This window comes from Apis cerana, linkage group LG14, assembly GCF_029169275.1.
Source record: "Apis cerana isolate GH-2021 linkage group LG14, AcerK_1.0, whole genome shotgun sequence".
Classification (NCBI taxonomy): Eukaryota; Metazoa; Arthropoda; class Insecta; order Hymenoptera; family Apidae; genus Apis; species Apis cerana.
In genome coordinates, this window is record NC_083865.1 from 9,270,998 (window position 1) to 9,285,362 (window position 14,365).

The 14,365-nt window shown below is 34.1% G+C and overlaps 2 protein-coding genes across 3 annotated transcripts; one reads left to right on the forward strand and one right to left on the reverse strand.

Annotated features, from left to right (window-relative positions):
* Nucleotides 1–3,351: 3,351 nt before the first annotated feature.
* Nucleotides 3,352–11,242, reverse strand: LOC107998695 (cilia- and flagella-associated protein 100-like). Of its 2 annotated transcripts, XM_062084630.1 has the most exons (8): nt 10,665–11,242; nt 9,666–9,930; nt 9,257–9,461; nt 8,796–9,053; nt 8,320–8,686; nt 7,842–8,071; nt 7,395–7,718; nt 3,352–7,332 (listed from the first exon to the last, which is right to left on the reverse strand). In XM_062084630.1, the coding sequence occupies exons 2-8, from the start codon at nt 9,764–9,766 to the stop codon at nt 7,024–7,026; spliced, it is 1,794 nt and encodes a 597-aa protein (XP_061940614.1). In that variant the 5' UTR covers nt 9,767–9,930; nt 10,665–11,242; the 3' UTR covers nt 3,352–7,023. The 2 variants fall into 2 exon arrangements, with proteins under 2 accessions (XP_061940614.1, XP_016913592.1); XM_017058103.3 differs by lacking the exon at nt 10,665–11,242 and having other exon boundaries at nt 9,666–9,982.
* Nucleotides 11,243–13,397: 2,155 nt separating this feature from the next.
* LOC107998762 (CDGSH iron-sulfur domain-containing protein 3, mitochondrial) lies at nt 13,398–14,230 on the forward strand. Its single transcript, XM_017058198.3, has 2 exons — nt 13,398–13,556; nt 13,836–14,230. The coding sequence occupies exons 1-2, from the start codon at nt 13,497–13,499 to the stop codon at nt 14,187–14,189; spliced, it is 414 nt and encodes a 137-aa protein (XP_016913687.1). The 5' UTR covers nt 13,398–13,496; the 3' UTR covers nt 14,190–14,230.
* The last annotated feature ends 135 nt before the right edge of the window (nt 14,231–14,365 follow it).

Consider the following 14,365-nt stretch of genomic DNA (forward strand, 5'->3'; position numbering starts at 1 on the left):
TTAAATTAAACAAAGTATTCTTTTTGTTTTTCATTGTTCGAGAGTTTGGATGATGATAAGTTTGGTAATTATCGATTGGAATTACGAAATCGTGCCGCTCTCTTCCCGTACGCTATGGGGCAAAGGCTTTTTTCCTTTTGGCAAGTTTAATCGACCCTGTACGTAGTTTAATTTTTAAATTAAACAAAGTATTCTTTTTGTTTTTCATTGTTCGAGAGTTTGGATGGTGGATGATGATATGCTTGGTAATCATCGATTGGAATTACGAGATGTAGGGCTGATTGATCGGAGAAAAACGTAATTGGAAAACGTTCGTTTCGAACATCGAGGGCGTTGTACGAAGTTGATCGTGGAAAAACTCGAGCGAGATGTATAATTAAAACGGATGATTTCAACGTCGCGTCGTCCGTGTTAATGTAGGATGCGCGTTGACCAAAAAAAAAAAAAAATGCAACGAGTCGTATTTGCGATGAAGGATGGCGCGAACAAGATTGGAAACGCCGTTATTCTCGACATTGAGAAATTTCCATCGTCAAGAAAGTTCTTCCTTTCTTTTTTCCCCTCTCAGAGGTAATTCGATTCGCGTATCTCCATCCCCGTCGATCCTCAAAATATTTTCACCGCGATTTCCTTTCAAATTTCGCTAAGAGATATCTCGATTCAGATTCTGCTCGATTTCCGTCATCGATTGAACACGATTGATCGAAGTTGGTTTGCCTCATTGGAGAAGCGGCAATTTGTGAGAACGCATCGAACGAAATTTTATCGCGTGGAAAATGCCGAAAGCGGCGTTGTTATTATGCTGGGAAGCTGTGAAACGTCGACTCGTTAGAGGAAGTTGGCGCGCGCGGAAACAATGATAGAAAGTTGGCGGTGTCGTTTGAATGGAGAACAATGTGCAATTGGGAAGGACAGGGCGCGTTATTGTACCGCGGAAAGCGTTGGATCGGATCTCGGGAATCTTCTCTTCCGGAATACAAACGCGCGCCAGTCGTTTCACGTACTTGCGTAAGTAAATTCCAGATTAAATCTGCCGATTCTCCATTGTTCCTTCCGAACGATTCCTGCAATTATTATTATTATTGTTATAGGGGGAAGGGAAAAAACTTGTTTCTCCGAGAGTTTGACACGGATCTTCGATCGAGATACACGATTCGTACTCGGTACAATTCTAGGATCCAGCACGATGAGAGAAGAGAAGTGGCCTACGTAGCATAATTGCCGGAAGGGAACGATCAAAGAACGGTCGCATTTGCATTCGGGATGGAGTAGTGCTCGCGAATAAGCAGAGATGAAATGCAAGTGGGTAACAGAGAAAGTCTTGTGCATCAGCTTCTTCCTTCTTTTCGATTCTCTCGAAGTGAAAATTATATCACAGATATCGCGATACTTTTACCTTTATTTCGAGTGATATGGAATCAGCTTGGTGTCGATACTTTAGTTTCAATGGGATAGATTGGTTCTTTCTCGTTGTTTGTTTCTCAACGCTTAAGTTATAAGAGACAGATATTTTTGCCAAACACGTATGCAGAATTCGTTGCATACGACGCGAGTTCGACGGAAATGGAAATTAGATCCGAGATTAAATTTTGCAGGGAAAAGAAAAGAAATTGCACGGATCATTTTCATTGCGAACAGAATCCGGACTTTGACTTCTCGTAAACCGAGCAATCTGACGAGTTTCTTTAAAACAATCTTCCTCGAGTCGACGTTTTCCTCGATCTCTTTTTTAAAAACGAAGGAACGAAAAAGAAGAGGCAAAAGGAAAAAGACAAATTACTTTTTCCGGAAAACTTTTCGCCGAGTGTTCTCGAGAACGAGTGCTTTTCTCGGATGATGGTCGAATACGCGCGCGATACACCAGTTCGAGCTGTAGGCGGTGCCGTAGCATGTGTTTCGTATATTTAGATGCACAGATGTGCGTGCGTTCGTGGCAAAAAAGTCGAAACGAGGAAGGAACGAGGGAAAGAAAACGAGAGCTGTACGCATTGTAACGAGAGAACGTCGGCCTCGCGTTTATCTTGAACAACTTTTGCTCGGAAGACGATCCGATCCCCCCGTAAATCTCGAAAAGATATTCGTTCCATTCGCCCGTGAAAATTTTTTAAACGAAAGTACAAGTCCTTTTTTTTTAGAAAAGAAAGGGAACGAAACGATTCTTTCCTCCCCTAAAATTAAGGTGATTGAAAAATCTTTCTCCTCTGCGACACGTGCGTGGAATATGCGCGTCGTTTTCGTGCACAGATCCGGAATCAAAAGTGGTGAAAATCGACGTGGGCGCCGACTCGTGGGCGCCCCGCGTTATATAGTTCGCGCCATTTATAGAAACGACGACGATAGAAAAGGGCGGCGTGTTCCTCGATGGGACAACGTTGCAATACGTGTATAAGGCTGCGTAATGTTTTCCTTTTTCTTTTTTTTTAAATTAATCTTTCGCGCTATATCCTCGCGTGGCGAAATCCTCGTGTTTCCTTTCTCGAAAGGAGAATCCAAATAAAGGAGTCGATACTCTCTACGAGAGCGTGTTTTATATATATATATATATATCGATTTGTTGAAAAGTTTACGAACCTCGTAAATCACGATCGATCTTCTCCTAATGAAAATTGCATTTGGGTTTATAGCAAGTGTAATAACGATCGAATTATATATCGGCTTTTCGAGATTGGATATTGTTCGGATACGATGCAGTTTATTAAGTGTAGTTACCCTTCGAAAGGAGTATTTTATGCTCGGATATAATAATTATAAGGCCTTCGAGGTGGTAAAAGTTTTAATATCGGGCGCAATATGATATGAAATATCGAGGAAACAAAGCTCGAGAACAAGGAAGGAAAATTTTTTCGAAACGAATCTCCGTGATATTTGAATATAAATAAACACAAAAATTCGTTTCGAGGATTATTATTTCGTGAAATAACCATCATTTTCCCGCTGATTCGAAGGGAGTTTTTGCTTTTGTATTTTGTATATAGAAAACAGCGAGTATATCGAAATTATTCGAGGGAACGAGTCGAATGCAATTAAAATTTTCCCCTTGATATCCCCGTCGAAGATGTCGTTCCAAGTAAGAAGACTCTGACGACAAGTAGCGTTCCTCGTCCAGTTTAATGAAGCTAATTAACCCGAATGTATAACCATGGAGGGGGACCGAGACGGCATTAGTTTCGTTGGCCGAGTCGGTGACCCGAAATTGGAGAGATTAACAGCATCCAATTTAACTTTGTTCGGTCGAAAAGAGACGCTCGGTTCTCGGAAGAAATTAATGACGTTTTATTGCCCGTTCATTTTCAAAGAGGTAGCGTTGAGATAGTTTCGTCTCGAGATGGACGAGGAAAAATCGTGAAAAGATATTTCTTTTTTTTTTTTTTTAACGGGTAATTTATATAAGTCGAGATGAGCTGTAATTCGGTAATTTGGATGGAATTGTTTATCCTGTTAAGAAAATTCTCTGGAATTTGAAAATGGAGGAAAACAGCGAACAGCTGGTGCGGACAGTCGTTAATTATTCTTGTTCTTAACGACGAGAATAACCTTCTCTGTAGACTAAGCTTCTTCGTAGCTCTAGTTGCGAGAAAGTTTGCGATTAGTTTTTTGATCGCCTTTTGATCGATCATCCCCGTAAATTTTTTCGAGAAACGAAAAAAATGAGTAATGTAATTACATCTGAATACAATTTTGAAGGGAAATCGAAAATTTTATCTCTGTAAGATTGAAAATCTTTTTGAAAGAATGCTCTTTCTCTTCTTTAACAATATTCGAACATTGTGTAAACAGTGTGTAACTCGTCGCACACAGATACGAATCGCACGTATTCGTAGCAGCACTCGAAACAAAGCTCTCTTTTATCCAGAATTCACGGAACGTTGAATAACGAATAAAGTAGTTCATCAGTAGGACCATGAAGATCCATTGTTGAAATTGGCCGGCTGTCGTTGGATGAACAGATTCTCCTCTTCTTCCTTCTTCCCCTTTATTTCTCCCATCAGAGAAAGTCAAAGGGGATGCGATGTCGAGACTCGCACGTTTCTTCGAGGCAGCACATTTCTAAAAATGTCCTCTGTCGCGAAGAAGCATTCTATTTCTTTTCTCAACATTGGTAGAATCGAATTTATTATATCAGATGAGATTTAATAATAATTTTCCATCTTTAAGTCCGCGCACTTCGCAATGAATATTGTGCGTTCATCGAAACTCATTTCTTTTTTTTTTTCAAATAAACGAACGAGTTTGAGACAAAGCTCTTCTCTGTTCGTAATTAACCATTTCCCTCAATTTCATTATTAACCATTAATCCGCCATTTCTTCGACGTCCACATATAATTCCACGCTTTTTTCTTCTAGATAAAACTACTTGCCTCGAAACTATCAACGTACACACGGTCCACACGATCGTCGTAATACGTAATTTCACACAGAAACTCGTGCTCCACTGATATCTAAGCCGTTCCTTCTTCCAGCAGAACGGGCAGAGAGAATGGGAGAGAAGCAAAAAAGAGAGAAAAAAGAGAAAGAGAGACGAGGAGACGGGAGGAGGAACATCGGTTGGTGTAATCCAAAGCGGGCCACGCGCGTTCGAACGCGAGGATGAGTGGCGCGCGAGACAAAAGGCCCTCTCCGCTCGAGGAGAGTTCACGGACAGCTGAATGGTGAATAATATAGCGCAGGAGGACCAAGAGGGAGGACCCAATGGTAAAGGGCAAAAATATTCTCGTGTATACGTGTATATGTGCACGTGTGGATACATGTTCACGCTCTCTCTTTCTCTCTCTCTTTTTTCCTTTCGTGTTAAGAACGAGAGAAGTGACGGGAGGCGCGCAAGGGTTGAAAACAGACGAACGATAAACAGGAAGAAGGAAAAAGAGGGGAGGAAGGAGAGAGAGAGGGGGTTAGTTTGGTTCAAGAGCTCCCTAGCCAGTCTGCTATCGAGCAATTCTCGTTGCTATGGGGATAATCTCGAAAGGCCTCCTCGGAGTACGCAAAATCCGCCCTTACCCTCGCTGATTTTCATCGAAACATTCGGCCATTCTTTCGAAATCTCGAATCGGCTTTGATGCTTTGATCGATCGAAAAAGGAGGGAAAAGATTTTCTCTCTTCCTTCTCTTTTCTTTTTTTTCAATTTTTCCACAGTCAAGGTGAACTGTCAAGGAGGAGGTCTCGAAATTCTTCCGAAATTTCAATTCGTTCTTCGTTACTTTCAGAGGAAAATTCCTCGCCCTCTTTCGATCTCCTCGAGGAAGCACACCTCCTGTTACCTGCGACTCGTTGTTAACGACTTCTCGCCGCTTGGTGAGGATCGAAGAAGGGATACGTTCGAGGATACGTTCGTAACGATATCCAACAACCAGTCCTCGCCACCTTTGCCCCACAAGTGGAATTAATGGCAGACACGTGGTACTCGAGCCCACCCTCGCCTGCCCACTTCCCTTTGTGACTCTTTCGCGTCGAGATGACAGCGTGCAGACAACTTGTCAAGGCCAATCTAAAAATTCTCATTTACTCCACTCGTTTCTCACTCCGAGTTCAACCCCTTGTATCGATCTTTTCCTCGCCAATTTCTTACTACAGCCGCCTCCTTGTTTCCATGTATATATATATTCATTCGTAGAAAGGATGAATTATAACAATTTCTCGTTCACAATTGTTGATTAAATAAATTCCCGTGCAAATTTCGTGAAATAACGATCCATCGCATCGAATCGACAATCGGGTTTAACGTGTTTCCTACAACCAGAAGCATCCGTATCGATTCTCCATAAAAAGGAGAAACTTGGTATAAATTTTTTAAACCCTCTCCCTTTTATATCTTTTATCTTCACTCGAGAGATTATTTCTTTTCTCGTCTATCCATTATTTCCCCTTCTCCCTTCGATTCGTGCACGCGTACTTTTTTTTTACCCAGCCAAGGGAGAAGATCCTTTGGGAAACGGAGAATGCAAAGAAGAGAAACTTGCGAGCATTCTTAGTGGGCGAAACCACTCCGCGAAAGTAATCCGAAGTTGGAGGATGATGCTTTTTTCGTTGCATAAGAATTTCAAAAGCGACCTCTTCTTCTTCTTCTCCTTTCTTATATTCAATATCTCTTCAATTAAAGAACCGAATTTTCCGATTCTTTTAATCTCATTTCTTGTTGATTCGATCTATCGACTACATTTACTCCGATTGGAAGAAAGAGCAACGATTCCATTTAACATAAGAGATAAAGGATCTTAAAAATTCACGAACCATCCGTGAATAATTGGAAAATTGTCAGATGAAATTTGGATTGCCAAGTACAAAGTTTGAATAAGTTGGAGCTTATTCTCGTCGCTTTTTAAAAAAATTTTCATCTTCGATCCTTTGGGCATCCTCTCGTGGCGTGTCGATGATCCTGGACGTTTCTGTAGAAAATTGAAACACCGTGACGCGTGGTTTCCGGGTGTAAAGTAAAACGGAAGAGTGCGCGTATCCTTCTATTAAAGATGGAAAAAGAAGGGGAGAAAATGCATCAGACGTATTTCGAATTAATGTTCACGGTGCGAGGCGTCCTCCTCGACGGTTGCGTTTGATCGATGTTTCGCGCTACGTAAGTGTTTCAATTAAAGAGAAGAAACAGGCGGAAGTTATCTTTCGTCCGCTGCGTTTTAATTCAATTACTTAATTGGACGGGGAAGATTTTCGATTGGGGAAGGGTCGTGAATTATTCACAAGTTCGTCTGCGACGGGAGCAATATCGAAATCGTGGAAAATGAGGAATAATTGGAGAGGATCGGTGAAATCGGTCCGTAAAACAATAATTTGTTTCAATTATCCGCAACGTTGCTTCCGCGTTGCTCGTGGATTACCGTTGTTTCACCGTAAAAAAAAATAATACGCATCTTCTTCCGTCGTCTCGTCTTTACAGATCGAAATTTTCTTGTTCCAATTAATTAATTAAAATGATTATTCGTGAATAATCTCTATACGTAATGTATATAATATTCTATAACGATCGATTTTATTTTGTAATTTGGTTAAATGAAAAAAAAAAAAAAGAAATTCGATCATTCAAATTTTTTTATCAAAACATCCTCGTCCTCTTCGGTTTCGGTCACTACAATTTCTTGCTTCTTGAACGTCAGATCAAAATCGTCCGGGAATTGAGGGCGATAGGTGGTGAAGTCCTCCGTTTTGCAATAGTTGGTGAAGAAAGTCAAATATTGCATTTCCTCCTCGGTTGGCTCCAGCGCCATCGCCACTCCTTTCAATCTGTACATTTTTGGGGTCGATCGCCACATCATGGGCCTCTTCTTTGTCGGAGGTGGCTCCATTATGCGTTTCAGGGAGACCAGCAATCGATGCATAAGCTCGAACTGTGTGTTTAAAAAAAACGTTTAAAATAATAATCGTTTCGCGAGTAATGATCGTTTCTAACCTTCTTAGCAGCTTCCTCTGTCTGCTTCATGACCTTCAACTCCTGCTTGAAGCCCTCTTTCTCGCAAGCCTTGACCACCTCCGGCGGTAGAGTATCCAGCTTCAAATTCAAGTCGTCGTGTATCTTCTCGATCCATTTCATCATGGAGAAACTATCTAGATTCGCTTCGTTTGGCCCGACACAACTCTCGTACGCATCCTCGACGAATACCTGAAGACGAAGCACTTCCTCCGAGCAAACGGAATCCCGGAACACGGTTTCCAAAAGCTCGTTCGCGTGCTTTTCCAAATCTATGGCTCTGCTCTCCAACACGTGAATGCTTGCCTAAAAATTCCGTTTTTCGCACGGTAAGTATATACGTATATGTACATATGTTTACCATTTTACTCTACTTTAATCCATGCGATGTATTTTTAATCAATTCGATCGATTATCATATATCATTACGCGCAACTCGTTGATCGTATTGGTTATTTCTCCAACTTCTATCTTGATCTGTTCTTCAGCATTTTGTATCGTCAACATCATTTGAGCCATCGGCTCTGCCAGACTCTCCAAGTGGATCAACGCGTTCAAATTTTGCGTCTCTATCGATTTGAACACGTTGATCAGTTCGGACGGTTCCTGAAAATACAAATCTGCAGGACCTGCCTCGCTAATATCTTGCTCGAAGAAATCTGGAAGTAAACCAAAAACAAGTACGTAACGTTTTTTTTCTTCTTCTTCTTAATGAGTTAACGTTAAAAATAAGAAACGAAGAGAAAGGGAGAGAGAGATAAATAAGAAACTTGTAATGTATCGATGATAAAAAGGCGTGATCATTCGCGAAATAATGCTCTCTAAACGCAAAATTTTTCCACAGGTCGAATTATTCTTTTGAACGGAGGGGAGACAAAAGATAGATATTTGGTGTACGTGTAATCACCTATAAGAGCGTCGAGGGAAGCAACGTCGCCCAGCATTCTGTATCGTCCGAATAAATCCTCCGTATGGTCGTAAGTGATGCTCTCCCCGGAATGACTGCGATGGATCCAATCGTGCTCCGTCCGCCAAGAAATCGGAGCTATCTGATAGAGGAATCGTTGACACATCTTCATCGTTCTCCAACTCTCCTCCCAGTGATATACTTCCAATCTGACCCGGCCATACTCGACGGAAAGCTTATTCCTGTGATCCGTCATCTCTCTAGTTTTCTTCGACTCGTTCTCAGCGAGTAGCAGACTTTTCATACTCTCCTCGTGATCCTTGGAGAGAAATTCCTCGAAACCGCTTATGTATCGACGATATCGTCGCTGGAAAAAAATACGGATCGAGGAGCACACGGATGGAAGAACAAGTGGAAGATTAAGATATCGGAATATGGAAAATTTCTTATTTTTCGGATTTGAAACGCGAACAAACCTTGATCTTATCGAGTCTTTTTTGCTCCTCGACGAATTGTTGATCTATACGAATGCAATCGTCCATCTCCTCGCCAGCTAATAGCCGACACTTTAAAATCTCACGACAATCTTCCACGTACTTGCGTACGGAGAATTTTTCTCTCACTAGCCTGGCATCCAATTCCGAAAAGTAACGTGGATCCACATCGGTGATGGCTATAGCTTCGTCCAAATCTTTGTGCTTCTTTGCCTCCAAGGCTTCGATGTCCACGTCCACCTTGGCAAAAGTAACAATAATCGTGCAACTTTCAATCTAAGGAAATTCTTCTGAAATCGAACAATCGAAAGACGAATAATTTTTTATTCTTAACACCTAACTGATAATTGAAATCCGACATTTTTGGAATATCCTTCTTTTCTTTGATTGCAAAGTAAAGATTATTATTAAGACTGTGTTTCGTATATTAAAGAATAGCTTACACGAAGAGATCGTAAAAGCTGGTGTAAAGCTTTGGTGTCGGAAAGCGTCCTTTTTTCCTTATCCGTAGTACGTTGTTTCGCTTTCCAGTATTGAAAATAAGCGAACATGAGAGAGCAAGGAGGATAAATGAAAGGAGATTGCTCCTCGAGAACATTTCTAGCCTCTCCCATGTATTCATGGCCTTTGGTAAAATAGTACTGGGTCCTAAATTATTTGCAGAAAGAAATGTAATAACTTTTCTATTTTTCGGAGATGACAATTTGAAGAATGAATTATATTTATGATGAGTAATATAATTGATTTAAAACAAACTGTTCTTATTGTTAAATTAAATCTTTCCTAAATATATTGTTCGAACTGGATGTTGTAAAACAACAATGTTTATTATTTTGCAGAAAATATATATACTCGAAAAACTCCTTCAGAGTTTTCTTCCTGGGCACAGTTATCTTCCGTCTCTTCTGAGCGATATGACGCTCCCTACAAGCTCTTGACGTTGGATCGCTCATTCTCCCGTAATTCAGCTCGTGCTTTATTCAAACTCTCGGCTTTTCACCTGTCGGCCATTCACCTGTGTCGCTGTGTAGAAAAGCTCGCCTCCTCATCTGGTCGCGTTGGTCAAAGGGAAACGCCAACAGAGACGGCATGCATTTGATTAAAACTTTTCAAGTGTCTGAAAAAGAATGGAAACTTGGAAGAATCCGTTTCTATCGAAGAAAGTTATTGCGGGCGTAATTAATTAGAAAAAATTCTTATAATTCTTTTCTATATATAGAAGGATATCATTTTTTTTAATTGTATTAATTTCATTGAGAAAAAATATCTTTGACAGATACAGAAATTAAAATAAATCAATATATTTATATATATTTAAAATAACGTATTTCACAAATATTTATAATATTTATTTTGCTTTTGAAATTCTGAAACATTGGATATACATTAATATATCATTTTCATAAGTATTTTCAGATATTCATGAATCTTAAGATTTTATATTAGTAATTATATTCGAATTTTTTTTAAAAATACAGCATCAAAAATAAATAACATATGTTATTCATATTCCATTCGGTAATTTTCATTAAGAATTTTTTATATAATCAATATATGATTTTATGATTTTATGAACTATCTGAATTATTCTGAATATCTGAAATTTTTATCTGTTAAACTAATAATATAATATAAACTAATTAATTATAATATAATAACTAAAATTTGCTTTCTTTCTAATTTATTATACAATATCAATAAATTCGTAAGTTTCTATATATCTTTGTCTCGAAAGCAATATTAAAATGAAACAAAAAATTGAAAATATCCTCGTGCAATCCAGTGAAAAATTGATTCCTTAAGATTGGTATGCCTGAAACATACGAATTCAAAGCTTAAAGAATTACTTACTTTTTAAAACAAGTTCAATTCTTGTACTTTTCTTAGTGATAATGCTGCTAGATTTAAACATTTAAAAAATAAAAAGAAAGAGCTGAGAAAAAGAGAAAGAGAGAAAATTCGATAATCTTCTTTTTAATATATATCAACCTTCTATCAGCAAGTTGACGTTTCGTAGATAAACGGTTGTTAAGTGGAATTGTTTGCCATGCGCGTTGTATTTCGAAGTATACTTCATGATTTTCTAATTGAATTATGTATAGTATGAATCAATATACATAAACAAATCAGATTTGTTTCATCCACAATTTATTATATTTTAGACACATCATTGTACAATAATTCTAAAATATGAAAAAATTTAATTATATTTTCATTTTTTAAAATTTAAAAATTTTAATTTTGTTTATTGATGTAACATATATATTTGATATATGTTATTTATTTATCTAATCTATGAATTTTAAAATGTAAATATAAATTTAAATTTTAATAGTTTCAATATAATAAAAATATTTGTATAAATATTAATGATATTTTCTGTTTATAGTGTTATATACGAATTACGTTCAATAGCATAAAAAAATTCTTATGAAAAATTAATGTAATTACTACAAAAATTAAACGTAGCTACAATCTTAATAAGATTATTATATTATAATATGTAATACGATACAATGAAATGAAAAATACATTATCTAATTTAAACTAGAAAAATTTAATATAATATAAGTAACCTAAATAACTTTAAACATCAAAATTTCTGTATTAATTGTAAGATAAATATTTAATTTTTTCATAATATTTTATTTTATTCTCTCTAATCTATTTATTCTTATTATTTTCATAAAATAAAATAAAATATAAAATTTAATAGATAATCGAATAGATTCTATTAAGAATAGATTAGACAAAAAACAAAATAATAAGATAGAAACAAAAATAGAATAAAAATTATGAAAGAGATACTTTATATAAAAATTGATAATCAATGTCATCCTTTAAATAATAAAACATTTTTTCAAGAGACAAAATAAATTAGTTTTTCTATATATACAGTATATTTGTATTTCTATATTGGATATATATTTGATATATTTTATGCTTTCATTTGTAATATATTTTATGTATATTTTGTTACTATCCTGTTACTTTACAATATACTTTATATATATTTTTCTGTCATATATTTCATTTTTAGTTGATTGCAGATTTATTTATGATATTTCTCAAATAATTATTCGTCAAAATTATGGAATTTTTGCTATTTCTTTTTTTCACAAATTTTTAAATGAATACATTTTATCGATAAGTTAGGTGACTATTGAAAAATTTTGATTGCGCCATCTCGTGTTTGAATACTCGAAACTTTAATTTGTCATTACTATAACAGAATATGAAAGAAAGTAATCGATGAGAAACAAAGAAAATAACTTTAACGAGAAAGATAAAAAATATCTTTTTTTATTTCGAAATTTCATAGAAAATTTATTAATTATTCGTTTTTTACTCAAAATTTTTGATATTTTTGAGTTTCAATCTTGAAAGCTCTTCAAATCTTGAAATCATATCAATATCAATTTTAAAATTAAGATTTGTTTTCATTAATTATTTATTAACAATGCATCTAATATTTTCTAATACATCAAAGATTTTCTAATATGTCATAATAAAAATTGATAATTATTCAAAATTTCTTCACTTTTAAGCTAGATCTTCGAATAAATTTTTCGTATTTTTAAAATTTAGCTTGAAGATATTAAAAACAAATTTTCAATGTTTGATATATTAAAATATATAAGTAATTTTTCAAAATTGTTAATAAATTGTAATTGTTAATAAACAATTATTTGAAAAAATTTCACATTAAATTAATAACAAAAATTTGCTTAAAGTTCTAACTTGAAGTGCGATCTTGAAACTGCAAAAATTTTGATTAGTAAACGAATAATCAATTAATTTTCAATATATCTTCGATGCATTAGAAATAAAATGCATTAATCATTAATATAAATAAAAAATATAAATAAAATATAAATAAAAATAATTAAAGAATTTTACATTAAAATTGATATGAGAAACTTATCTGAAATTTTGAATAAAAAACGAATAATTAATAAATTTTCTGTGAAGTATCTTTGAAATAGGAAGAGATATTTTTTATCTTTCTTGTATAGTGTTGTTTTTCTTGTTTCTGATATCAAATATCTCCTTTTATATTCTGTTATACTAATAACAAATCGAAGCTTCGGATATCTAAACACGAGATAGTGCTGATTCAAATTTTTCAATTGTCGCCTAATTTATCGATAAAATTATTCATTTAAAACTTCATAAAAAAAAACATTCTATAATATTAACAAATAGTTGTTTGAAAAATATTATAAAGAAACCTGTATGTAAATATAAACGAAAAATTCTGTATATTTTATATATATGATGTATATAATATGTATAATATATATATTATATATTATATTATATAATTATATATATAAATTATTTTTTCTATATATTGTATATATAAATATATATTTTATATATTTTTTTATGTTTTGTATATCATATAGGTATTTTTTTTATAATTTCAAAAAATATGAATGCATTAAAAAATTATTAAATATAAAATTGATAATATAAAAATTTTTTTGAATTTTATTAAGTTTTGACAAAAATTAAATATTACATAAATTGAATATTAATAAGATATATAATGTTTAAATTTTGCAATTTATGGTATGTATTTATAAAAATTGATATACATAATATAATAAAACATCCCTATAAAAATATATTGGTAACTTGTTCTTGTTAAGGATACGATTATAATATCGAATATCAATCATGTATTTAATTTTAAAGGAAATTCGACAATTTGTACATTTTATTTCAAAACATCGACATGTAAGTTAAAAATAAATTAAACGAATTTAAATTGTTGTAATATATTTTTTACGTTTACTTTTTTTACTATTATTATATCATTCTTAACCTATTCTTTTATAGTAACTTTAATCTTTTGTCTCTTAAAACAAAACTTTGTTCTTAACAATAAAAATTAAAAACAAATAAGTTATTAAATTATACTAAAAATAAAAAAGTAAATTAAATATATTAATATTTAACAAAATAACAAAATTTCTTTCTTTTCTTAATATGCAAATATATTATATTATATTTCAGATTAGATATTATTGTAAGAAAGTAGAAGATGATATGGAAATTCCTACAAATCCATTAAAAGAATATTATAGTGCAAATAATCAAGTTACTAATGGTGTTGTATATGATCATAAACCTTTCAAATATACTTGTATAGCAGGTAAAATATATTCATGGTGTTTATGTGGTAAAAGTAATAGACAACCATTTTGTGATGGCACTCATAGAAATCAGTTTCTTCAAATTAAACAAAAACCTATACGTTTTACTGTTAAGGAAACCAAAGATTATTGGCTCTGTAATTGTAAACAAACATCAAATCGACCATTCTGTGATGGTACACATTTAAATGAAAATATTGTACCAAAGAAATAATATAAACATATAAAGCAATAATTTAATTGTTAGTAAACAAATTTTTTGTTCAATATAATTTTAATTATAAAAAATATATTTTTTTATTTTTTTAAATTTTATAAACGGTTTAATTTTCCTTCACAATATCCTAATTTCCTCTTTTCAATGTTACGAGAGATTCATAAAAAATTTTA